Source organism: Plectropomus leopardus, chromosome 24 (genome assembly GCF_008729295.1).
Source record: "Plectropomus leopardus isolate mb chromosome 24, YSFRI_Pleo_2.0, whole genome shotgun sequence".
NCBI classification, from domain to species: Eukaryota; Metazoa; Chordata; class Actinopteri; order Perciformes; family Serranidae; genus Plectropomus; species Plectropomus leopardus.
In genome coordinates this window covers 2,200,530-2,227,779 of record NC_056486.1, presented here as the reverse complement: position 1 = coordinate 2,227,779, position 27,250 = coordinate 2,200,530, and the positions used below count along the sequence as shown (strand labels likewise).

At 40.2% G+C, this 27,250-nt stretch overlaps 1 protein-coding gene across 1 annotated transcript in view; it reads right to left on the bottom strand.

Moving 5' to 3' along the window:
* LOC121963066 (activin receptor type-2A-like) overlaps window positions 1–27,250 on the bottom strand; it is a 49,567-nt gene that overhangs the window by 11,492 nt on the left and 10,825 nt on the right. Inside the window, exons 2-4 of the mRNA XM_042513436.1 lie at window positions 9,667–9,874; window positions 8,154–8,287; window positions 6,090–6,244 (exon numbers count right to left, since the gene is read on the bottom strand). Coding sequence (XP_042369370.1) covers window positions 6,090–6,244; window positions 8,154–8,287; window positions 9,667–9,874 — 497 coding nt within the window. The remainder of the gene's footprint in view (window positions 1–6,089; window positions 6,245–8,153; window positions 8,288–9,666; window positions 9,875–27,250) is intronic.

Sequence of the window (27,250 nt, the reverse complement as noted above, 5' to 3'; positions counted from 1 at the left end):
CAGCCTGAGCCAATGCAAAGCTATACGTGAAAGTACAGCAGGAGCTCTTTGCACCGTGCCGATTCTCCGTCTTTCTTTTGAGCGGTTCATTGTTGAGTTAGAGGACAGAGCTGTGATAATGAATCCATTAGAGATCATTAAGTGGGAACAATTTACTTTTGCATCACAAAGACTGCATGTTTCATTACCTTGGAAAAAAAAAAATAATGGCTTCAACCTGATGTATTTTTCACTTGACTTGACTATAAACTCTGCAGCGAAAGACCAACCTCAATGCAGAATATTTGATAAAATGCAGAAAAGTCCTAGAGCTTCTGAGTTTTGGGGTGGATAGTCTGAATTTTTACAAACAACATTAATATAAATCCCTTCTTTAGCTTATGATTAGGGCCGAGCAATGTGGCTTTAAAAAAATTATTATATTTTATGTCTTATGTTTTTTTTTTACTTTGGCTTTTGGAAGGGTATACAACTTCGTCTCTTCTAAAATCTTGTTTTTTATTTAAGTGACAATTTTTCTGGAGTACTTTTTCATTTAAAATGTTTACCTTTTTTCCTTTAAAAATGTTGGTGATTTTTGAAAACATTTGGTGATTTATTTTTTTTTTTTGCCTTAAAACCTTTTGGTAAATTTTTTTTCTTTAAAAATTCTTGGTGATTTTCTTCTTTTTTAAAACTTTTTTTTTTCTTTCTATCTTTTAACATTTTTGGATTTTTTTTCCTTTAATTTTTCTGTGATTTTCTTTTATCGGCATTTATTTATATGACATCTTTTCCTTTATAAGTGTCTTATCTGCTGATACATATGGCTATTTCTTAAAATCTTAATTTTTATCTGCTTAAATGAGGTGAATTATCTTCTCCACATTTTATTTACTTATTTATGAAAATGTATTTTTTAGGGGAGCAGGGGTATGCGGGTTTCTGACATCTTATTTTATTCTGTAAACCTTTTTATATGGAAAGCACTTTGTGCTTAAGCTTGAAAAGTGCTATATCAATAAAGATTATTATTATTATCATCATCATTTTTATTATTATTGCTATGAAGTGACTTATTCAGACCACTACAGAATAAGCGAAAAAATGTATTATATTGTAATTTATCCCCATGCATGCTTACTTAAACTCGATCTCGAACCAAAAAACTTGGTTCAGTGTCAACGCGTCCTAAAAAAATAACTTAAAAACAGGAGAAGTTACTCCAAAGCAGAAATCAGAATAGTGTAAATCAGCTGCTTGTTTATGACATAATCACATTCCTTTTAATTAGAGATTTAGCTGAAATGTGCGCAGTGTGATGCTGAGCTCTGCCAGTTTTTAAGGACGCAGTGTGCAGTTGGCACATGGATGTTAGGGAACAGAGAGAAAAAAAAACGTTTATTACTACCAACACCTGTGATGAGCCACTACAATGCCTTCCCATACACACAGAGCGCTTTAAAATCCAACTAGCAACAAGTGTGGGCAATTTGTTGCTGTCACATTAAAAATACATGACTAAGTATAGTGCATTATGCTCTGATGAATGCAGTGTCGTACAGAAACGAGCATGATGAAGCATTAACGAAGTCCAGTCTAACGGCGGAGTAAATCTATAAAATATCTTCTGTTTTTTGAAGTTTCACTGAGTCGCTGAAAACTGATATGAGAGTTTTAATAATGCCGTGTCTTTCAAAAATACAATTTATTCAAATTTCATCTGACAAAGTGTTTTTAAAGAGTTAACGCAGTGAATTTAAAAAAGGCTGTCCACAATTTGTTAAGTGGCTCTGAACAATACTTGCATAAACAGGGACGTAAAAGGAATAGTTTGTCATTTTGTAATAATATAAATATATTCATTTGTTTGCTTGCCAAGAGTTATATGTAAAGATCGATACCACTCTTATGTCAGTGTGTTAAGAATGGGATTAGTTTTGACTTCATGCCATGAGTCATTTTATTTATTTATTGTTTTTATTTTATTTTATTTACTTCTTTAACTATTTTCACTCATGGATCTCTCTCCCTCTCATTTATTTATTTATGTTTTTCTTACTTTTTTAAAACTCATTTAACAGCAGCAGGTTAAACAGGCATTTTTAGTAATATACTTCTATAGAGTTATTCATCTTTTCAGCTCTTTACGCTGTAATTATAGAACACAAAGATAGGGGTGTTTTTTATTTTAAATAAACAATAAATAAAAATAAAAATTGTAGAAAAAAAAAGTGCGCTTGACCCTTATTGCCCCTCAGCCTTGTGCATCTAACAAAGAACAAGTATTTAATTCATTTAAAAACCATCATCTTTGTCATTTAATGTGCAAAAATATACCTCACAGGGCTGCAACTAACAATCTTTTTCATTCTCAAATAATCTGCAGATTATTTTAACCCTTAAATGATCAATCCTTCAGTCTATAAAATGTGTAAAAATATTTAAAAATTGTCAAAACTTTTTAAATCTATTTAGAAATCCCTCAAAGACTCTTCGTTAACTATTAAACAAGAAAAAGAAGCAAAAAATTCTCTAATACAAGAAGCTAGACCTATCAAATGTTGAAATTTTGGCTTTAAAAATGACATAACATTTAATCAATGATTAAAAAAGTTGTGATTAAGTTTCTACTGATGAACCAATCGATTTATGGGCTAATTGTTGCATCTTTAATAGCCATAATAAAGCTTGTTTAAAAAGCACAAAAAATCTGGATAAATTAAATTATTTGCAAAAACAAAAATGCAGCAAATCGCGCAGTTCGGACTTTAATCACCGTGATGGCCCCATTATAACGATTTTTTAGTACTTTTTGGGAAAAGGCTTATTTTTCAAATGTCAGATATCTTCTAAACATTTCATCAGGCAGGTGTTTCACGGCCTAATCCTGAAACAGACGAGTGTGTCTTTTTACTCTCAGCCGTGTAAGAGTCGCTCGGAGCCGTCCTCCGTGACTTTGCGAGAGTGAGCCGTTTGACTGATTGTCGGAGTCACCTCTGCTTTTTTTAATACAGCCCGTGGTGCGACACAAAAACTCATTCCTCAACAACAACCAATCCCCCCCAAAAAGAAGAAGATAGAAATAAATCCCTCCACATCTCCCCTCCCGCTGCATCCATCTCTCGATGGCTGGTTTAATCAATTACAAAACAAGCAGCTGATGACATGTTTGTTTTAGCCTCCTTCAAGTGGCAGGCGGCGGAAAGGGTTTACTGCTTCACCTCCTTCCAGAAAAGCATAGGAGCTGACTTTTAAACACATTCTTGTACGAGTGACCTCCTTTCCTCCTCCTGTCCTTGTACACCTACTCATTCATGCATTAAATACTTCTGCACACGCACACACGATTATACACATCCGGCATGACTTCATTTGTTCCATCCTGGCTATTTGATTTTCTCCCCCTTGTGATTTTATGAATATTTTAGTTGTTGGTTTTTTTTTCCCACTGAATCATCATTAGTTATCTGATCCACACTTCTTGGGTCGTGATCTTGTTTTGTTTTATGTTGTTTATTTATTCATTTTGCAGGTAAGATGTTTCATAAGCCTCTTAGCGGTGTTGTTTTTCCCGACGCACATTAGCATTTGTTTCCTGATTGTATTGTGTCACTGTCTTTTTATCTCTTCCCAGCTATGCTTTAGCACTGTGCAAATACAATAACTAAGTTGAAAGAATTGCATGTCTCTGTGCGCTCCCTCCCCCGCACTCCCCACCCACCACCACCACAGCCGCCGCCATCCTCCGAGGCAGAGCTGCGAGCGTCTCTGTGTTTAGTTTTGTTTGCCTATATAAAGCCTCATCAATAATGCAGAGGCCCCTGACTCCTCTTCCATACGGTGGAAGCTCTGCATGGGTTTTCTTTTTCCCCTGCTGCCGAGCAGCACAGCACATCGCTCCGCTGCTGTCGGGTTAAAACCGCCGAGAAATCATAATAAAAAAAAAAAACAACTAAATGAATCAGGAAACTCAGGAAAAACTGCTTTATTCTCAGTCGTGAGAGAAACGGAGATTTGGCTTACAAAACGTGATGAAACTGGCCGGTTCAAGTGAAGACATGAAAATGATCAAAAGTATAGATAAGAGTTTTTTTTTCCCCCAAACGATGCAGCGATGGAAAAAACCTGATGGCATTCAGAATCGAAAAAAAAAAACTGCGTGAATAAGTGAAGAGAAATGAAAGGTGAACGGGTGTGTGATCAGATGTGAGCCTAAGCTCTATTTTGCAATAATTTCAACCTTGATTAAAAGCCTCTCTGACACAATATGAGCCATCCAAACTCCGTGCTGCTGCCTTGAAAGCAAGTCTTAGACTCAATGAAAAAGAAACCGACAGAATCAGGACTCCTCTTATCCTTCTATGCAACTTTGAAAGAAGAAAAAGCAATTATCCCGACGTAAACTCGCAGCACAGCTCGTCTGTTGGAGCTGACCGTGGCTGTGTCCCTGTGCAGCGCGGGCAGGAAAGGCCAAGGCCGTTTCAGCCCACTGAGGAACCAGATCAGTGGGAAAGTTGAAGGTTGGTTAAGTAGAGGAGGCAGCGCTTTTACTGTATCACGCTGCAAACCTCCAACAATGAAAGTCCTCTTTTTACAGGAGCAGCTAATGAGCGTCGACTCATAAATATCAACAAAATCAACCAGAGCAGAGCCAGACATTTTCCGCAGTTATTTTTAGATTTTAAACCTGTATTTTCTGCACTGCTCTTCACTGTTCCTGCAGCTTAAGGTAAGTTTAAGACTTTTTAATACTGCTTGGAATGAAATTTAAGACCACACACAATTATCAAAACACATGGAGACAATTTTGGCTGAATGTTATTTGTAATCTAAGCCCTGCATTGTTTTGTCTTTTATCTCACAGCGGAGTCAAGGTTAGAAAACATCATGGAAATACCATTTGTTGGCACATTTCTTGGAAATTTTGTGTTTCTCAAGTAGAAACAAAAAACAAGTGTCATTTTTTCCGCTATCATGACCTGCGTGACACTAATGTGAGAAGTATTCAGGAAATGTTTTTTAAACTCGAACTACCTCCTTGCAGTTATATGCCTCTGCAAACCTGTCAAGTTCCACTTAAAGTTCACTTTCATGTCTGTGAAAACATTGGTGCTCTCCACACGTTACCCCAGCAGCAGAGTTTTTGTTACAGTGCTGAAAAATGGTCCAAAAAGTGTTTTTTTGCAGAATATATGACATTATACTAGACCTGACCTCTGACCTTTTGGATATGAAAAAATATCTCTTTACACATTTGTGTAAAATTGTGTCATAATTGGCATATGCACTCCTGAGATATGGCTATGAACACGCTCGGTGAAACCAAAGTGACCTTTGACCACCAAATTCTTATCAGTTCATTCTTGAGTCTAAGTGACTAAGTGCCGAGTTTGAAGAAACTCCCTCAAACCTTCTTCAGAGAGTTGCCGGTTATGAGACGGGTGCAAGGTCGCAGTGACTTTGACCTTTGAACACCATAATCCAATCGCTTCATCCTTGACTCGAAGTTTGAGCCAAATTTGAATAAATTCCCTTCACACGTTCTTCAGATATGGCATTCAAGAGCTCAAACACATGATGCCTGCAGCTTCAGCTATTGCTGGCACTGAGACATTATAATAGACTGTTTTTAATATGCAACATTAAAAAAAATCATAAAATCCTACTTCCGATTTTTAATAGATTGATTTAAGACAATTAAGGCCTTATTTTTAGATTAATTAAGTCAATGCCAGCAGGAGCCCTGTTGGTCCTCCCCATGTTTATTTCAAAGCTTTTGTGATTGCACTTCTAAGAAAGAAATCATTTGCAACGCAGAAACTGGTGCGTTTTACATTTCCCTTTTGTTTGCAATTAACAGACGAAGTGGGACGCGGCAGCCACCGCTGACAAAAAGAGAAACTCTAACTGCATCAGCAGCAACTCTGGAAGAAAGAGGACACCACAGTCCCTGCCACACCGTTTGATTGACAAGTGACCTCTGGAAACACACTGCAGCGATGAGCGTTGTGGACCAAAGATGAGGACAGAACAAGTGATCATGGACTGGACTTTTGGAGCTTTAAAAGAGTTATGTGGTGTTAACTTTTTACAGTGGTAGGACTTACATGTGTGGGGACGAGGGCCGCCGGGTAGGCCAGTTTGTGGTGCCTCCACATCCAGAAAGAGAAGAGGACGACGGCGGCGAGGCCTATGATGGGAACCAGCGAGTAGAGCAGAGTGCTGAAGAGCTGGGGCTTCGGGGAAAATGGGTTGGAGGTGGCTGTGGGGAGAGAAACAGAGAAAATAGTGGAAAAAATAAGAAAAATTACATGATAGGACTTTTAACTGGCTTATTTAATGTTTATATAATGATGGATGTCGTCAAGGTGAAAACATAAAAGCAAAAAGACAGAAAGCAGCATGTCTGATTGGCCTGACATTGTGCTACATCATCTCTAAGTGAAGCACCATCCCTGCTTACAGCTTACTGTGCTTAGGAATCATATCAATGTACGCATGCACAAACACACACACACACACACATGCACGCACACACACACACACAGCAGGATTAGCAAATCCATCTCGTGACATAACGTAATCCGCCTGCCAAAAATAGCAGAGCTCTGAACTGTGTTCGACCCCTGCAGGAGTCGCTGGGTGACGCCTGCTGGCTCAGCCTGTCCTCCCATCACAAGGTGTGACAGTCTGATTCGGCAGTGCTGTCAGAAGCGCCGACGCTCGGACGCCAACCGCCACTGTCGTCCTCGGGGCTGGGGTGAAAGGGAGGGAGGGAAGGGGAAGTGGGGGGAAGGGCCGATGGGGTTGCACCAGCTGCATCATGGGACACTCAGGCGGTTTGTCAAAGAGTTTTTCTCTACAGGGTGTCTGCAGGTTTCAGAGAGTCAAATTTAAAGGAATAGGAAGAGACAGACGAGCCTGTTGGACAATTTAGCTGTAAAGTGAGGAGTGCAAGGACGCCAGAATTTCCTCTGCAAAATATTATGAGCTCAGGGGAGTGAAATCAGTTTGCATTTCACATAGTCATACCTGCATAAAGTCTTCCACAACAAAAATGATAACTACAACCATATGAGCACCCACACTGATGAACGATAATCTTCTGTACAAAGTGGCGCTCCAGCTCATGAAAATGGATATTAAAGACTCGTTACTGTTGTATGTGTGCAAAGAAACAAACAGGAAACTGGGGGGACATGGGTTCAGAGAATGGAGAATCCAACACTGTTACAACATTTGTCATCTTTTCTTAGTATCCAGAAAATTGTTAAAGAGGACGTTAGTATTGAAGACTTTGCAGCCTAATATTACCTCAATAACCTTTAATAAATTACATACCACAATACTAGAGTGCTGAATGTGACGCCCGAAACCCGGTTCTATTGAGGACCTTGTTCTGCTTTTTTCAAAGCCCGTAAATCGATAATGTTTGAGCTTATTGATTCTGCTGTCGAGTCCCATGGGTCCGATAATGTAACTTTACACTCGTGTCGAGTCACGTCATTTAAATCCAATCATTGGTCTGCATACACTGAATGTTTTTGAGGTTTTTGAATACAACTGAACTGCCAGCAAACAGGTACTTAAACTCAGCGAAGGAGAACACAACCTCCAGGGCCAAACGCATCAACAATGTGCATCAAATAACAGAAAAGTATCAATAGTGGTATCATAAGAGCAGAAAGGAGTCTCGATAATGGTATCAGTATCAATAAAAATGATCTGTGATCCCCGTCCCTACATTTAGATGAGGTGAGAACACCACAAACACGACTCTGGTTTGCACCAAATAAGGCAAAAGACCTGATCACATGAAAGTTCAATACCTGGCAAATATCCAGAGCACAAGTGCCTTACATTACACTCTGTGGAGGACTACCTCTTCAAAGTAAAAGCCTGGCTGTTGTGTCAATGTTTTGATGGTAGAATAAAGATAAGTATAGAAATACTCAACAAATACTTTTTCCCACTCCTGCGGGAGTGTTTTGCTCATACCTCCTGCTTTACTTGCTGAATGGCGTAAACCTGAACACACAGATAATATAAGAAAGTTGACTTTGCAACTCTGTAAATCAACTGTAGGTGTGGCTGCAGCACAAACCTGCTGCAAACACTCAACGTTATGTTTTCAGTAGAAGACTGCTGTGTGCATATTAGACTGTACATACTGTAGGCGGTCGAATGGTGCTGGTCGCCCGGCGTGGTCACTTCAGGGGCGTACAGGAACCTCTCGTTGCACATGTTGCCTTCACAGCAGCAGAAGAAAACGTCTGGACTCTCCTTCCTCTCCACGCACTCGTTACTGCAGAGGACACGGAGGTGGAAATTAAAAACTCACAAATCTCTCTCCTCCTCTTCCCAGCAGAGGACATGGGAGCAATTTATTTTATTTAAGTGCGAGTGAGTGCGCACACACACACACACACACACACACACACACACACACATGTGCACGCAGAAATCATCATATGCATGTGCACTCTCTGCAGAAGGCATGTTTTCCAAAAAACATCAACACACACATTTGGACACACTCGCAGACGCTCTTCTCCTTCCTCTCCATTCCCTCTCTCTGCCGCAGAAGACATGAAAGAAAAACATTTATAAAATAACTCCTACACACGCCAATACACACACATGCAAACAATCACACACTCTCTCTTTCACACTCACACAGTCATCAGATAAAAGCCAAAGGAAGTGGCAGCCGCCCTCGACTTGCTCTGGACTCTCCAGGGAGGCGAGGCGGCGCCGTCTGAGCAGAGGTACCCAAACTGTGCGGGCTGCAGAATCTACAGCAACTTTATCGCTCAGGAATCAAAGGAAAACACAAGCAGAACCGGCTCAAACCAGCATCTGGTGCCAGGTTGATGTTCCAGCGAGGAAGGAACTATAATAATACCACGCATTAATATCTGTTTGCTGTTCTGGAGTTTGGCTGGATGCATTTTCAGTGGAGATCCACACAGCAATTTCAATTCCCCGTGCCTGCTAATTAAAAATGCTGCCTTGTGCCAGTCATTCAGACGGGGGAAGCAAGCCGAGGAACAAAACTGTGCTCAAGGTGATTTGAAGTCGAGCCCTCCTCATCATGTGCTGGTGCTGAGAAGCTTGAAATAAGCATACAGGGTTTTTTTTGTACTATAATTAAAATTAAAGTGCCAAAATTTGCTTTTGCTCGAGGACAAAATTTGATTTATTAAACTGGCCCTTAATTACAATGTTTTTCACTTCAGTATGTGGAAGTGATACGACATACTTCCATTAAAATAGCAGATTTGATATGTTTGTGTACTGCAGAGGGTATCTGCAGGTCACCTGAAGCCAAATGTCGAACTTTTGAGGAACTGAATGCAAAAATCAAGATATTCTCTGCAGAAATGAACAATGTGGCAAAGATAAGCCGGCCTTTGCAATGATCCAAGGGAAGATCAGTTTGTCCTCAACGCTTTCTATAGTTTATATAAGGAGCCGTTAATCTGGAGCTCAGCACGAAATTAAGTCAAAACAAGAGAAAAAAAAATCAGCCACTGCCACGTTATCTATCAACAAGTTGAATTCTGGCCAACACCGATATTCGGCCAATAAATCGGCGCATCCTCAGCGTATGCTTTGTTTTAAGGCCTTTAAAAACGTTTAAAAGATCTCCCAATAGCCCTACTTTTTCCGTTTCCTGCGTACCTGTCGTAGCAGTTGACGTCGTCCAGCCAGCAGCCTTGCTTGACGACCTCCACGGTGCCCGACACGTTCTTCCACGTGGCGAAGCAGTGCCGCCGCTTGTCTTTCTCTCCATAGCACGGCTCGATGCCGCTGCGGTTGGTGCGCTCCTTTTCCCAGCTGGAGTTGTAGTAGGCGCATTCCTGCGTCTCCGAGCGTCCCAGGATGGCCCCTGAAGAGGACAAAGACAGCAGCCATTAATTTATTTTTCGGAGGAGAGATATGAATAATGAGAATATTAAGTGTTGTTATGCAGAGTTTCTGCAGCTTCAGGCAAGATAGACTTTTTAAAACCTTTTTAACGCCATGAGGAATTGTCTTTAGGACCAGTTTTCTAAAAACAAAAAACTTTTCATTTTATGGTATACTATATTTGCTGCCAGGACTATTTTATTCATGTAATCTTCTAATTAAAAACCCCAATAGAGACAGTGTTTAAAAAAAAGACAGATATGTGTGACTTTTTGCGAAGGAGATAAAAGGTTAAAAATATCAATTTCTCTATCAAACATTTTGCCCGGCAAACCCATAAAAACTTGTGAAAGCAGCCTTTGTAATTTGAAGATTTACAAGGCGCAGTTGCTGGGAGATGAAAAGGTTATATATTTCTACACCGCCACTATCAAAGAAGATAATTTAGTTTTGTTTCAATAACTGGTGGAAGGACATTTCTTTACAGCATCGAAGTACGTGACACGGTGAAGTCGTCAAACATTTAGTAATAATAAATTTCACTCCTGTGGTACTTTTTATCAGAGCTCCCAAGTGCTTTAGAGTCAATACTCTAATGAAAAATGAAAGCTTTTTTAAGATGAGCAATAAAAAACCATCCATGCGTGACGGAGAAAATAAGGTTATAGAGGAACACAAAGCAGAGAAACCGAAATCCTGCTCAACTCAAGTGAGCCAATCGACTCTGCTCCCCGCCAAAATAAAGGGGACTCTGATTTCCTGCCGGATGAACGCAGGCAGCAGGTTTTCGCAAACCGATATCCAGGGAAAAATACTGCATGACAGCTTGTCAGTTTAGCGTTGCTGCTGCCGCCTCTCATCACCTGTCAGAGAGTTAGTCCAGTTTAGACTGCTGACAAGACTGAAGATAGTCAGCCTCCGCTCGCTCCCTCGCTTCCAGGCGCTGCGAGCCAAACGCTACAGACACACAGGAAACCAAGATTGCTTCCTACTTAGTGTTTTGTTTGTGCTCCCAAAGGTACAATAAGCATTTTTTTACTCTTTTAAGACATGTTTCAGTGATCCAGATTCATGATCCATTGCTCAAAGCCGCAACAAATATCAGCCCTTGACCCGAGAAACAGCATCTCGAAGCCGTTTGATTTTCCCCGCACTTATCAAGGTGATCATTTTTCTGCCTTTACACTTACACGTTTCTGCTGAAAGTCACACTTAACAGCCAGTTTACTCCTCTCTATTGTGCAAATGTGACGTGTTTGTGTGAAAAACACATCATCAAACTCTGAAAAAAAGGAGGGCCGTGCATGTGTCAAACGGTTACGAACTTCCTGAGGCTGCAGATAAAGGTCAAAACAAGTTTTTAAAGTCACACAATGATCTTAGACCTGCAACCTTTATCATGCAACATGTCTATAACGCTCAGTTAATCTCGTTTTTAGGGTCTGTAATGTGTCTATTTAAGATCTACTGCAGGGACACTCAACATGCTTTGTCTGAGGGCCACTTTTGCAAAATGACAGGAGGCCAGGGGCCAATCACAGCAGCCCCGACATGTGTCTAGGATTTTAAGATTTTCAGATATTAGGGCATTTCTAGGATTTTAGAACATTTAAGTATTAAAATGTGTTTTTGTTGCCTTGAAATTGTGCATTGTTGATTCTAATGTCTGATTAATGAGTTTTAGGATCCACTTCGTGCTTCTATTTAGGGCTCGTCATGAAAACACTTGAGAAAACCCTCCTGTGCAGAGGAATTTGCACTCTTGACCTTGCCGTCTTTTTTGTATTACTGCTTTAAATGTCTCAAAAATGCTTCGTAATTTAATGGAAAAGTGCCGGACAAATAAAGAATAATGCTGCAGTTTATGTGATCATCATGCACTCTCCTCTGCCAGAGAGAAGCGTCCTGTCCGCCCTGACCCTGTCTCCAGTCACAGTTGCTTCCCGAAATTAGGGCTTAGCTTGCGTAATGGAGGTTACCTTTAGGAGGATCATCTATTTTTCAATAAAATGGCTGCTTAAGTAAAGCCAGTTAATGCCAACCCGGGCCTTGGAAGCGCCGCAGGTCTCTTTTCAACGGCATTAACAGCTGCAGATGGAAGAGAGCGGAGAGTGGCTACTTCACTGGCAGGCGAGGTCACTCTGCCTCTTAGCAGCGCTGACGGCATTTTCTCTCTCGTCAAATCCATTTCCCGTGAAGCCCCAAACTATTTCACAGCAACAGGTGCAACTGTGAACTGCTGCCGAGAGCAGAGAGACAGTCTGGACTGATGAATGAGTGGAGAGTCGTGTGTTGAAAAGCAAAGAAAAGCAGACGCACAAAGATGAATTACATCAGCGTGTTGAAAATGTGAGTTTGTGCATATAAGCATAAATAACGGCACAAAGAAGATGACTTTATAGCACGTTTGGTTCATGTGGTTTTTATTTCACTCCTTTAAGGTGTGTTCTTAATTTTAGATTTACTTTAATCAAATAAAAAACATATTTCACAACAACTGGGGGCAAAATCGAGGGGTGAGACCTGGGGTATTCACATGCCTCTCAAAAGTATTAAATCACTTAAACCCAGAGCAAATTGGTATAATTTCTTTCAAAAACATGGGAAAAAAGACAAGCAATTTGGTATGAAATTATACACATATTACACGAAATCAGTAGATTGAGAAAAAAAAATTATAGCTAGAGAAAAATGGCTAGGGAAATAAAGGCAAAAAAGCGGGGGAAAAACATTTTATAATTATCATGATTGTATATTTAAAATTACGTTCCAAAACTAAACTCGTTTTTGTTTTTTTTTTAGCAAATTTCAAAGTCTTGTTGGCCTTGTTTTGCTTTTTAATTTTCTCTTTTTTCTTTAAAGAAATGACTGAGGTAATTTTCTTGCACTTTTTTTTTACTAATTGCTTGCTGATTTTTGAGTAATTTCTTATTTCGCCTTTTACAAATATTTAAATCTTTGAACCCTGAGGCAATGTTGCACTTTCTTTCAAAAACATAGGAAAAAAGAGCAACTTGGTAAGAAATGTTCCACAAATTGCATGAAATCATTAGATTTAGAAAATTTTTTTTTTTAAGTTGGGGGGGGGACTATATTTATAATTCCCATAATTATATACTGAAATTAAGTTACAGTATTGTTATAATTTTTATGTACCTTTTTAAGTCTTTTTGCTTTCTTTTCTGTTGTTTTTTATTGGGTTTTTAAAATTGTATTATTTAATTTTTCTGGTAATTTTCTTGTAATTTTTCAAAAAATGTCTTGCTAGTTTTTGTGTTATTTCTTCTCTTATTGCTCATTGCCTTCTTCCCATGATTTTGCCAACTTTTAAAAGGGTTAACTTGTTTTTCTGTCACAAACTTCAGCCAAGATGCCCTTGAGCAAAGAGACTCACTCTGCAGCGGGGATTAGGTGTGAAGGAGAGCTGTTGAAAAGGCAGGGCTTCCTGTCAGAACCAAAAGTCTGCATGACAAACAACTAACAAAAGAAACATCCTTCAGAGAATAATGAAAACAATAAATACTGCACTGGACTCAAGTGCTTGGCATGAGCTTTTAGATATCCCATCATGCCTTTGGGGTGTTGTTTTCCTCCAACCACAGATCACCTTAAAGCAACAGAAGATAAGGAAACAGGTTTGATGATTTCTCTGGAACACATTGTCCTCAAATAACCCGCTCTGCAGCTATAACATGATGCATGCGGCGGCTCTGTCTAAAAAATGGAGTGCAACATCCCTGGCCGTGTTTGGTAAATTCAGCCACTCCATCAGGCTCTTCAGCACTTTAAGTGTCTATTGTTTCTATCCTTCCTGGATGGCAATGAATGCATCGCTCCCTCAGCTGGCCCTCGTGGGAGCTGAAGGCGATAATTATGGAGAGGTATGCGGAGGTAAAGCGGAAGGTTAGCTCATTAGCCACTTCTGGTGTAACAGCATTAGCCATGCTAGCGCTGATCCCCGTGGACGCTACATGGAGGTGCTCGCCATACGCATTTCCATTTTAGTCAGGAGTGATTTACAATGAGTGCGGCAGGAAGGATAAGCTCCAGTTCCTGTATCAACTTCATTACATGCAACTCATGATAATGAGCGTGCCGTGCACAGAAAACAGGTGAAAACACATACGGTGTGTTTGTGCTGCCGAGGAACTGAAGCAGGATAAATAAAAACAGGAGAAAGTGACTAAAAATGAGCCATAAATACATGATAGAGTTTGAGATGCGTTTGTTTCTCAAACATGTAGAGCCCACTCATTAGGAGACTTTCGCTCACTAACGTTCGGCTGAGTGACAGAAACACATCGATAATTATCTCAATTTCTTTTTTTCCTCAATAGAAATATAACCATCACTTCATGTTATTATATTATGAGAATTAAACCACCTGGACACTGAGCGAGGGGGGAATAATGCACCTTAATTGCTAGATGTAGGGCTTATTTATTCTTTTCTCCATTAATCTACCAATAATTTTTTCGATAAGTCTTCTAAATTAATGTCTAATTTATTGATTATTCTTGAGATTATTTTTCATTGATCAATTAATCTAAAACTGTATTTACCCTAAAATTTGCCTCATTAATATTTAAATAATTCTATTTAATTATCTCCTCTAAAAATATGACAATAGTGGTATATTTTAAAATTGGTATACCATTTTATTATTTTTAACAAATTTATTTATTTTCAATCTTTTTATTTGTCTCTTAACTGCTGTTTAGGATATTTTATTTATTATTATTTACTTATCATTTTTATCTTTCCATTGATAGGTTTAACCTGCCTCTTTCAGGGTTGTCTGTATGAAAAGTATTATACAAATGAAGTGTTACTGATACAACAGTTTATTTAGCCACATTAACGTGAGCTTCTGTAGCTATTTGGATATAAATCCATCATCCATAAGCTTCTTCTGTTAATTTATTATCAAGAAATGGAAATTAAATGCTATTAAATATGTCTTATTTTTATTAATAAGTGAACATTAAAATGACAGGTAATAATATCAGTGACTGAGGAAGTTTTTATTGGGTCCGAAATCCAAAAATGTTTAATTATTTATGAAAAAAACAACAAAAGAAGCGTGAAATCCTCACATCTGAAAAGCAGGAAATAGCAAATGTTAGATATGCTACGTTTGATCCTCTGCAGTGACAGGAAAGTTTGCTTTTTCAGTGAGATGAGTTGGTTTTTAAAAAAATCTTCTTTTTTTTTCCACCATGCTTCGTGCGAGGCACTGAATGAACCTGTTGTCTGAAACTGAGCGGTGCCCTTTCAATTTCCACTGAGACAAACTTAAATGTATGTAAGGTGACATTAAACTGACGCTCTCCTAAAGATGGCATGACTCAAATTTAAAAAGCACGACAAAAAGCCTGTCAATCTTTTTTCCATTCGGCCAAGGCATGCAACAGCTCTATTGATAACGCCTCCGTTCAGGTATTACACTGTGAGAAAGAGCTGCGAGCCATGTGAACTGCAAATAGAGTTCTCCGTTGTAAATACAGCCGTTAAGAGCTCAAATCAATCACTTCTCTGAAAACGAGGTGACAATACGGGGCCGGCTGCCTATAGCGCCGTGTGCCAAAGGTGGGCAAGAGCTGCCCGGCAGTATGGCGGATATGAAGGATATAAAGCAGAGAAATCAATCTTCTGACTAAGTCGCAGCTCAGAGTTCACTAAAGCGGATAATGTCAGCGAGTGCAGAGCCTACACGAGCGATTGTGCAAGGACATACAATAGGGCTTCCACCCACAAGCACACATCCAGGCAATAAAGAGAGAGGGCTCTTTGTCTCTGGGAGATATTTCACGCATGGAAATGTCAAACATGTGGCACAAGCTCACTTTGTTTGTTGTAATGAGGTTTGTTGGAGAGAAAAATGTGGAAAGAGAGACGGCGTTAGGCGACTTTGCTGGAAATGCAAGGTCGTTTTCTCAGTGGTGACGCTTTTAACATATATTCAAATCATCAGGCGCTAAAGGAAAATGTCCGTGTCAAAATAAAACAATGAAACAAAAGAGGAAAATGAAGGACTAAAAGCTATTTATTCTCAATCAACGTGACTAATTAATTGATATTTGCTGATTGTGAGGCCCGCCTGGAAGGTCAGCTCACGCAGGGTAAATGGGCGAAGAAAAACATCCATTTAAACTTCAAATGTAAGAAACGCGACACTGTGAGGCCACTCCGACAATAAACCAAAGCGTGTTTGTGATGTTTAATTTATCGCCTCCCTCAAAAGCAAAGCTCTGACTGTCTTTTACTTCATCAAGATGAATATTTGCACAAAAGCGGGAAAAAAAAGTCTCCCAGCAGAAATGCAATCAGTCAAATCACTCCTTAAAGAATACATGTTTTTCCACCTACACAATTTCCTTTCTTCTCGTTAAAAAGAAATGACCACAAAGCGTTTTATAGAGGCTCCTTTTCTCCCTTCCAGTCATACAGGAGATTTATCAAGGTTAACCGCGACCTACTTTAGCTGCGGACATTTCAGCAATGCCTCCCCTGCAAAACGTCTAAACACCCGACCCACTTCCCAATCCACTGGGGCTTTTTTTGTTTTTTTTGAAAAACTGCCCCTCACCCCCTCCTCACCCCCTCCTCACCCCTCGCTCGCTGCCTGGTGGCTCTGAAAATTCACTCTGACATTTTAAATTTTTACATTTCGGGCATATAGCTGATGCTCTTCTCGCTGTGATTAAGCTCCCAAACTTACAAGAATCCACAGTAAGGATGCAAGAAGCACAGAACAGTCTGATTAGGCAATTAGACGGGATTTTTTTAAAGAACAATTAGACGGCAAACAGAGGACGTGACTCACTAGAGAGTGTAATATGAAGATGGAGAAGATTGTGAACTTGGCAGAGATGCTGCGACTGGAGATTACTGATTATCTGCTGCCGGCTCTGAAAATTCAATCTTTTGTACGGCGGCCAAGAGGTCACGTTAGGTAGAGGCAATTCTGAGAACCTGAATCTGAGAGTTGCAGTGGAGGCCCTGACACCGAGAGCTGGACGCCGAGGGCCATGCTTTCCTCTTTGATAGCGAGATGCGCCGCGATAGAGCCGAAGGCTGACAAATAGCCAACGCGCCGCTGGCCCGAGTTCACCTGGAGCTTTAAAAAGGAAACCATATCCGCGAAATTGATTCAAGCTCCCAGAGCTTAAATGTTCAATCACCGTGTGCGCTGAGCAACCTCACAGCAGCGCCGCGGATAATTAAACAAATTATAGCTAAGACACCAGCTGCACAGGTTGCTGTTATTAAGTTACGTTGAAATGTGCCAAATTAAACAAGTCATTCAAAGTTTCTTTATATTTATGTCTTTGTTTTTGTGTGAAATTAGGGAACCAACAAACTTTGAAAAAAGGCCAAATTGTCAGCTGCAAGCTTGTACGTGAACTGACAGCAACAGAAGTGAAAATGCGAAGAAGAAATTCAATCCTGGAAGTCATGACTTAGTCTGTGAAGGCTTATCATGAGTTTATAATACTACACGACAACCATCCATCAATCCTCCAAATGTGTCAACATTTTTACCTCTTATGTCCCTCTGAGAGCTGAATCCTTTCCTTCTTAAAGAGGAACATTTATACTAATATTCAGGGTTGTGTCTGTATTTTTGGCGTCTAAAAAAACATGTTTACTTGCTTTAATGTACAAAAAACACTATTTCCTAATACTGTCTTCTTGTATAGGGCTGTTTTCACCAAAACGCTCCGATTTAGCGTCTGTCTCTTTAAGATCCCTCTGAAAAAAATGACAAATAAAAGCTACAAAATAAAAATCTAAAACAAACAGACATGGTAAAAGAGGAAAATGACTGAAAATCTGAGAGAAATTAACATTATCAACCAACGTTACAAGTTTTCCTGATGTTAGCGTGTTGCTTCATGCAGCAGTGAAAGCTATGTAATGTAATCACTTGCAGTAGCACGCCTAGTGCCAACATAAAGAGGTCCGCCTTGAGCTGAATTTAGCTCAAAAGCAGAAAAAAAGTTCAAAAAAGTATTCAGCACGGTCTGAAACGTGAGGGTTTTGCTCACAGGGATTTCGTTTTACCCCATTATTTGAAACTTGAGCCATGTTTAATATAAAAATCGGACAATTTAACATTTATATGTGACAGAAAACAAGAAAAAGCATGACATGTCCCCTTTAAAGACTGCTTCAAAATCCTGAGAAACACATCTGAGGTTTTGGAGGTCTGAATCTTTTCTGCATGAAAACGGGCATTTCACTGAAAAACTGCATTTTTTTCCCCATTATTTCTCAACACTGTATTTCTCCAACTGTGAGACCATGAGCAATTTCTCCTGCAGCATTTCCTTTTATGAGACAGTTAAGTAGCCTGAGCTGGCACAAATTCACTTTCTTACTCAAATGACACGCTCTCACTCCACCGCCGCTTCCATCTCAAACACGGGCCAGACTTTCAAAGTGGAAACAAAATTTACCGGAGAGCGCTACATCAGATCCTGTGTATCAGCACATGTCTCTTTATTAGCAAAGTGTGAGTGCTACGAGGTCGGAGCCACGCAGCAGAGATGGTTCTGGTCTGATCTGCAGCCAGGGCCAGTGAGGTGCATGCTGGGTGGGAAATGACCACCAACCACCTGCCAAACGTTGGAGAAATTTCGACTAAGTCATTCTGGCAGGTAGCCAGCTGACGCCCTGGGGGGCTTTGTCCTCTCTACTCCAAAACTAAAGCTGGCTGGTGAGACAGATAAAGTGTCTGATTAATTTAGGAATCCTTGAGCTTGTGAAGCAGGAAAAACAGTTTTGTTCCTTTGAGTTTTCACAGCAACACAGAGAGAAACAACATCTGCCAAAGAGGCTGCATCTTAGCCTCACAGTTTTGAACACATATCATGTCTTTATATAAATAAATGTATACTTGGCTCGTGTCCACGGCCAGTTGTCTTAACACCACAATGATTCAACTGTTTATTTGCTTTTTCCTTTTTCTGCCACATGGGAAGTGATTCACGTGTCTGGTTTCACTGATCTCTGGTTCGAAAACACGACGACAGTCAGCTTAAAAAAATGCAGAAATAAATACATTTGTGTTGTCGCAGTGACCTTGATCTTTGACCTTAAACCACCAAATTCTTATCGGTTTGTTCTTGAGTCCAAGTGGACGTTTGCGCCAAATTTGAAGAAGTTGTTTTTCGGATTTTGTTCACAAGAATTAGATGAATGCAAGGTCACACTGACCTTGACTTATAAACAACAATTTTAATTAGCTAATCACTGAGTCCAACGAAAGTTTGTGCCAAATTTGAAGAAAGTCCCTCGAGATGTTTCGTCTCAAGAATGAGACAGACAAGGTCACCGTGACCTTTTATCTCACGATTATTTTTTTCGATTAGTTGACAAATCTAACAATTAATTTATCATTTTCTTCTTAAGATTATTTTTAATTACTTCACTAATTAAAAAAATAATTTATAGAAAAATAAATATCAAAAACTTGTGTAATTAAAATTTTAAATAATTGTATTTAATCATCTTCTCCTAAAAACAATGGCATTAGCAGTATATTTTAATTTACTCTAATTTCCAAAACAATGCTGTGTTATGACATTAATAATAATTATTAGTATCATAACAGACCCTATTTGTCTGATCAGAAAAATACTGCACCTCATTTTCGAAAGGATTCCTGTGGCATATATGTTAATTAAATCCCTGACTGTATATCACAGCAGTCATGTCCCTAAAAAATCTATATTTATCTTTGAGGTAATTGAATTCAAACTATGGTTATGACTTGGATTTATTTTATCACTAGCAAAGGTATTTCTTTTGTGTAATTGCGAGAAAATTCAATGCTATACAGACTACAGCAGCAGCCACACACTGTTACAGAGGAATGTAATGTTAGTTTAAGCCGGTTTCTCACTCGTGCACAGCAGTTTAAGTAAACTGACAATATTAAACAGTCGGATAACAACGTTAGGTGACAAATGGCGCAACGTTAGTGGCACTGCCTTGTAGATTATCCTAATATATCATGCCTGGGTGGGGACAAAAAGTATACAGGATGTCTTGCTGCCGTCTAAACAACGTGCTTAACCACATCACGCGTCGAGGAAGTCAATAAAACTCCCCACGCTTAATTACCCCCCAAAATCTAATCAGTTCATCGTTGAGTCCAAGTAGATGTTTGTGCCAAATTTGTAGCTATTTCCTCATGATGTTCTTGAGATATCACAAGAATGGGACAAAACACGCAGGCTCTGGCCGCGGCGATCACCGACACAGAGGCGTGGAAATTGAAAAGAAAGGAAAATAATACAGGGGAGTTTATTATCGGTCAATAACTGCATTAAAGAGTGACATTTCAGACGCAAGAACTGTCCATCGGGCATATTTTGCCTGACAACTGCTGAGGAATACAGGAACTAATATCCAGTTTCCTCTCTGCGACTGGTCACAGGGCAGGCTGGCTGCACTCTGCTCTGGAGCCTCATAATGAAAAGGCATTTTGGCGGGCCGGGCCTGCACTCGAAGTAGGTAAACAACTCATTCATCAAGGCTTTTTTTGTGCGCCTGCCAGGAGCAGGGATTGTTCGTTATGATGGAATTTGTTTTAAGGATCAACTTATCATCCGCGTCCAGCCAGAGATGAAATAGATTTGAGGTGATGTATGGTTGTTCGGGGCGCTGGTTTTGCGTGGGAATATGCGCGACCAGCGCTAAAAACAAATGTGAGTGATGATCTTTGAATAGTGTTGAATAAGGAAGTTAGGGCCGGGGCCAGGGGTCAAAACGCTGTCTGCAGAGCTGGCCTCCTGGCTTCCCAGCAACACTTGTTGTTGCTCCTGATGCAATTTGACACTCCTCCCCCACATAACTGACTCAAGACACAACTAAATACAGCACGAGTGTGTGTGAATAACTGCATCCAGTTAGTAGAAATCTGCTAATCATAGTAGTGCTGTAACACCTTCCTGCATCCATTGGATAAAAAGCGGAAGTTTACGTCTGAAATAAGTCTTCAAAATACTCTGTACATGGTGTGCAGTCGAAGAAGAGGCAAGAAAATAGCAGTCAAGTTTAGACTCTGTGTGTGTGTGTGTGTGTGTGTGTGTGTGTGTGTGTGTGTGTGTCAGAGAGATATGGAGGGAGTGAAATTGAAAGATTTGACATGGCTTCAGGGTGAAGTTGGGTTCAGGCAACATATTTTTTTAAGCTGTCAGGATCGGCTTCAGCTCTAATCAAACCTGGCTCCTCTCCCCAAGGTGGCTCATTAAACAGATAAATAACTGTCACCTGCATCTTTTTAGGTTTAAAAAAAATCATAAAAGCTACATTTGTCTGTTTGTAATTTCCCTGCAGGATGGGGCAAACACATTTTTTTGGCCAGACAACAGTGTTCAGAGTAAACCTGCAACGATAATTACGTAATTATGTGGAAATGGCACCAATTATTTCTCTGTTTGTCTGTTTGTTTACATAAGAATGTCCTCAATATTTTTGTCGACATGGTGTTTGAATAACAGTTTTTCTGACATTTTTAAAACTTGGTTGTAGCCTTCTACCTTTACTTTTTTCTTCTCCTTTTTTTGCAGAATAAGTGGAAGTGGAGTTAACTACTTTTTTTAAGTCCCAATTTCAATGTCTGACTGTTCTTGAGAATTAAAAGTCAACTTTAAAAGTCTGTACCTGCATTATTGTGACATAATACCATTACGTCAGTGGCATATAATGGTCGTAAAATGACAAAAACATTATTAATTGCAATATTTCGGGGAAAATATGCTGTCAAACATCAGTATCTATGATGACAGGCCTCAACAAGAGCAATAAAACACTTCCATCCTGATGACAAACCAACAGGTGCAAGAAACGTGGGTACTGCGGGTTACAAATGCATCCCTCTACTTGCCTTTAGGGCAGCCTCTGGCTGTTTTTACACCATTTATAGCCTAACACAGGCATCAGAGACCAGGGGCGGCATCTGAGACCCCGGGACCACAATGAGGTTACCACCATCTTAGAGCAGGCGGCAGATTCTCAAGTCCCATTGCACAAAGTTTGATAGTGCTATATCAGTGTTTTTGTGATGTGAGAGCTTCATCACCCTCAAGTATCTGATGGTGATAATCATGAAAATGATTACAGAGGAGATGTGGAGAAAATAATGAGATGGGTACAGAGACAAAGGAGTTTTGTTCGTTCTCGTGGAAAATGTGGCAAAGCTGTGTAATTTTATTAATTTCATATTTTCTCCAGCAGTCGTGGTAATCTCGCGGCGGCGGCCGAATGAACAGAGAGGTAACAGTCTTGTCTGCGCACCGAGACGCTCAGACACTATTTTACAGTAGACGGTAATTTTACAGAGCAGCCTGCTTCTCGCCGGAGTGCTACATTAACGCTCAATCAGATGGTGTCGTGACATGGCAGGGGTGGTCGGGTTTGGCTCGGGTGAGCTGGTCACAAAGACCGCAGTCTTTCCACGGCCGGGAGGAGGGACACGGCGAGGGAGGGGGGGTGGGGTGGGGGGCATTAAAAACCACAGCACTCAGCAACTGAATCCAATCCCTTTAATCCCTGCTGGTATGCCCGAGCGACAAACGCCCATTGGTCTCCACCTCAATTAGCACTGATGGGGCCGGTTGCCGGACGGGTCAGGAGAGCGCCTGAGTCTCTCGCCGGGAATCAACGCCCACTGCACAAGGAGCACATACCCCGTGTCCTCTGTGCGTAATGGGCTGCCGTCGCCCACTGCATACCGTACATTCTTCACAGGACGGGCAATTTAAAACTCCTCGTTATCTCTCGCGGGGTACTGCAGAAGCAAAATCCCACTGCTCCCCCTCAATCCCCTCTGTGCTTGAATTGTTTGGATTTATTTGAAGGGTGTGTTAAGTGCCACTTGGGCTTTAAGCTGAACCGTGTATTGAGTTTGCAGTGATATTGCAATATCACAAAGTCTGCAGCATGGGCATTTCAATTCATTTTTATAAAACAAGCAATCAATAAGTGAAGAATGGAAGAGGAAGCAGAGAAGAAGACTGGCAGACGAAGCATTGCGTATACCGCAGGGCAGGGACACTCAGCCTGCTTCGCCCGGGGGCCACTTTTGCAAAATGACAAGAGGCCAGGGGCCAGTCGCAGCAGCCACAAACATTGATTCTATTTTAAGACATTTCTCAGATTTTAGGACAACGATAGGATTTTAGGACATTTCTAGGACTTCGGGATGTTTTTTGTTGGGACATTTCCAAGATTTTAGGACATTTCCAGGCTTTTAGGTCATGTATAGGATTTCAGGATAATTCTCAGATTTTAGGACATTTGTAGGCTCCTAGGCTGTTTCCATGATGCACTTTTATGCACTCTAGCACATTATGTATACTAAAAGTACAAAAACTATTCCTAGTGTGAGTCACTTTATTCTTATTGTAAATTCAGAAATGGCTGAGGGGCCACCCAGCACCCTACCGGGGGCCAGATTTGGCCCGTGGGCCTAAAGTTGAGTATCACTGCTCAGGATGTAGATTGGTCCTTTAAAAATGCAGTCCAGTTCAGTTAGAGATCTCCCAAAAATCCACTGCTGTAAAGCCACTGAGTGTGCCTCAAGCACTCATCACAAGGCACCGCAGGCTGAGAAGAAAACCTTTAAAAACAGTATCATCATTCACATCACTTATACCATTATACTGCCAAGGTAATCAAAATATGATATCGTGTTCAGCTCTGGCAGCTTTGCTCACATTAGAAAACCAAAAGAAAGTCTTGTACAGAAATACACCGTGTTCAAGGTTAGCCCACACTTGATCACAGGCTGCCGATGTGTGCAACTAATGCGCCGCCCCATTCTGAGTCATCTCACGTGGCCCCCTCCAAGACACGTCGCCTGCCGTTCAATTACGTTCACTGTTTGCACTCGCCTCGGCTTCACATTTGTACAAGGCAAACCAATAAACGTTGGGAGTCAATAAATCCCTCTTTCATCCATCCAGCCTTCAGACGACCTCGTTGACTCCTGGCTCATCTTTATATTTAGTGTAAACTAATGACACATACTGGTCACGAGGCCCCGCGCAGCCAAAATAAAACACCAACACTTGTGTATTTTTAATTGAGATTATATTACAGGTGCTGAGAAACTGCCTCCCCTGGTGCAGAGAATGATTATAATGTATTTCTGCAGGGTTTATGCTTTTGTTTATCAATGCCAGTGATGACTCGATGATTGCCAGGCGCTGCTGAGAGTTCAAAACTCTCTGCACGGGAAGGAAAACTTGTCAGGAGACCAAGAGTTTCAAGACTGAACAAATCCCCTCTCCACCTCACTGGCAATTCAGATAAAGATTTGAGCAACAAGTGAGCCACCAGTGTCAAAAGACAAGTCAGCTACAAGAGCTGAAAAGCCTTCAGTATTCAAGACACACTAAAAAAGAAACAATGAATGCATTTACCTGCACAAAATGCTCAGTTTTCTGCCCTTTTTCCTAAAAAGACAATAATACTGCTAAGTCTTTGCAGCATGCAGTATCTTGTACCCTAACGCAGCGTGTCTGCAGGTGTAAGACACACACATTTAAGGCTTTTTAACCCTTTGAAACTGGAGTAAATGTGCCTGATTTATTTCAAAAACATGGGGGAAAAAACAAGAGATATAAAAAAACCAACAAAAAACAGAAAAATTAATCAAAATTAAAACAAAACAAAAGGTAAACTGAAAAAAATTGCTTAAAAATTATAATAAATATGTAACATAATTTCTATATGTAATTATGATAACTAAAGATGGTTTTTTTTACTAGCTTTTTGAAAATCATTTTCCAAATCTGCTAATCTCTTGTGATTTGTGGAACATTTCTTAGCAAGTTGCTCATTGCCTTTTCGCCACGTTTTTGAAAGAAACCAATTTGCTCAAGTCGTGCAAAATTTTGTTCATTTTTTTCTTTGTGTCGATGTGATGCGCCATGTGCTGCATGTTTGTATAATGTGCTATGTGAGTCAAACTGAGTTCATTTCAGATGCCAGTTGCAAACGTCAACTGTACCTGCAATTTAAAAATAATTAAAAAAATATATGACACTTTGAAAAGTGTAATCTTAGACTTAAACTGTAGCTTTTTTGACGTTACAAACACCATTATGAACACTGTCCTTTCCTGCATTGCATTATCTCCAGTATTTGCATAATATTTCACCGGAAACAGTATGCAATACATGCTTCATGCGAAGTGTTTTTGTGCGCTAAATAGCATGTTGGTATGGAATTTCGGACGCAGCTGTAGTCCGTTACAAGCAATTGTATTATTCTGGCCTTCAGCAGACATTCCTGTCCTGATTTACTACCTTCTCTTTGTAAATATGTTATTTGTGTTGATTACAGGACAATAAATGTCAAAGCAAAGACCTGTTGATGTCTCTGCAGGTCACATGGCCGCTGCTCGATGCATCCTAAATGACATTTGAGGTTTGTCAGATAGTAACACAAAGTGACAGCAACAATAATGGCCGGATAACGAACCCGCAATATCACGAGCAAACAGTGTTCACCCCGGCCCGCCGAGTGCCCGAGACACCATTACCCTTTAGTGGTTTCGGTGATAAGAGGTTAGAGCGACCTTCATGACAGTGAGGAATCTTGGCAAGAGACGGACGAAGACGAAGAGGAGGAGGAGGAGGAAGGAGGAGCGTAAAGCAGGCAAGGACCCTCGAGAGAGCCTGAAACAAGAGCATGATGAATGTACAGCTCGCAGTTTTTAATCAAGGATCAAAGCAGGGCCTCTCCGTCTGAGCAGCCAGCCTGTCTAGACTGAAACTCTCCCAAGCACATAAAGCAACATCTGCAGGATGCATTAATTACAGTAAAGGACCGTTCTGGACCGTTCTCCGGGGTACCGACACATCAAGTGGTCCCGACCGTAATAAAATCATCTTGTATATGTGAATACGTCAAAAAAGCTATTAAATCTATATTTTGAGACTCCAAGAGCTCAAGTTCGTCACCTAAAATAAAAAGGGCCACACACTAAAGGCGATGTTGTTTTTTCATCCTTGGACTTCCCATCTTCCCCATCATTTGTTTTAATTTGAGTCAGTAATGGATACAGGGGCAATTCATCGACTTCCCATTACAGAGGTGCGCTCGGTCTGCATTTACATTTTAGGCTTTTAGCTGATGCTCTTATCCAGCATGACTTACAATAAGCTGAGCCGGTAGGGTTTTGCTCAAGGACGCTGGCGCTGACAGGATGAATGCCTGTAGCGGAAGTCAAACATGTGACCTTTCGGTTACAGGATGGACTCTGTGGCTTCTGCTCGGCCCTGCTAGCACACCTGTCTCAATTCATCAAGTACAGTCACAGATCAGAAGTAAAAACTAAATATTTTGTCCCATTAACCCTCTGAAACCAGGACCGACATCCATTTTTTGTGCTGCTTTCATACATGACTCAAGTATTAAATCCTTTGAGCTCAGGTTTAATTGGTGTGATTTCTTTCAAAAGGACAGAAAAAACAGCAGTGAGCAACTTGGTAAGAAATGTCTGACAATTTGCAAGAAATAAGTAGATTTAGAAAATTAACTTTAAAAATGCTGTCAAGTTTAAAAAAAAAAAAAAAAAGCTAAGAATATATTTTACAATATATTACAGAATACTTATAATTTTAAAGGAATTTTTTGTTGTTGTTTGGTTTTTCGAATGTTTTTTAAACTAATTTTCATGTTTTCTTGCTATTTTTTGGGTCATTTCTTCTTTTGTTGCTCATCTCCTTCTACCCATGTTTTTAAAGAAAACAAGCCTGGTCTCAAAGGGTTAAAGCACATTTGTGGTCACCCATAGGATCCTAATTATGTGCACAACTCAAATTTTACACGCATTACCCCAGTTTACTATACATATACGTGGTATTTTGAGCCCTGAAAAGGTGAAAATAATTTATCTGTCAGCCCCTTGACTTCGATTTGTGCCAAAATTTAATGGGTTCCTTCTCGGTCCATGCTACACCCTTTCACCACCGTGAAACTCAGACCTGTAGTTTGTCATTATTGTTGTTAAGTGATTAATAATAATGGCTACAGTATCGAGCAAAATCATGAGGAGACAGTGGTGCTCAAACCAGCTTACTCTGCCTTCTTCCAAGCCTACACCTCTGCTTCCTCCCAGGAGGTGAACTCTGAATTAAATAAATATGTATGTTATTTTAGTCGCCTCGCTGCCCCTACCACTGCCGTTATAAAAAGATTCAGAGCCTTACAGCATTTGCGAATAATCCCTTTGCATTTGCTTTGACCTGTTTGGTAAGATTTACTGCACCGGCCTGGTGTCAGCCTCACACTAAACTGGCTTTCAAATGATTTCCTCTAATTACTTAACCTC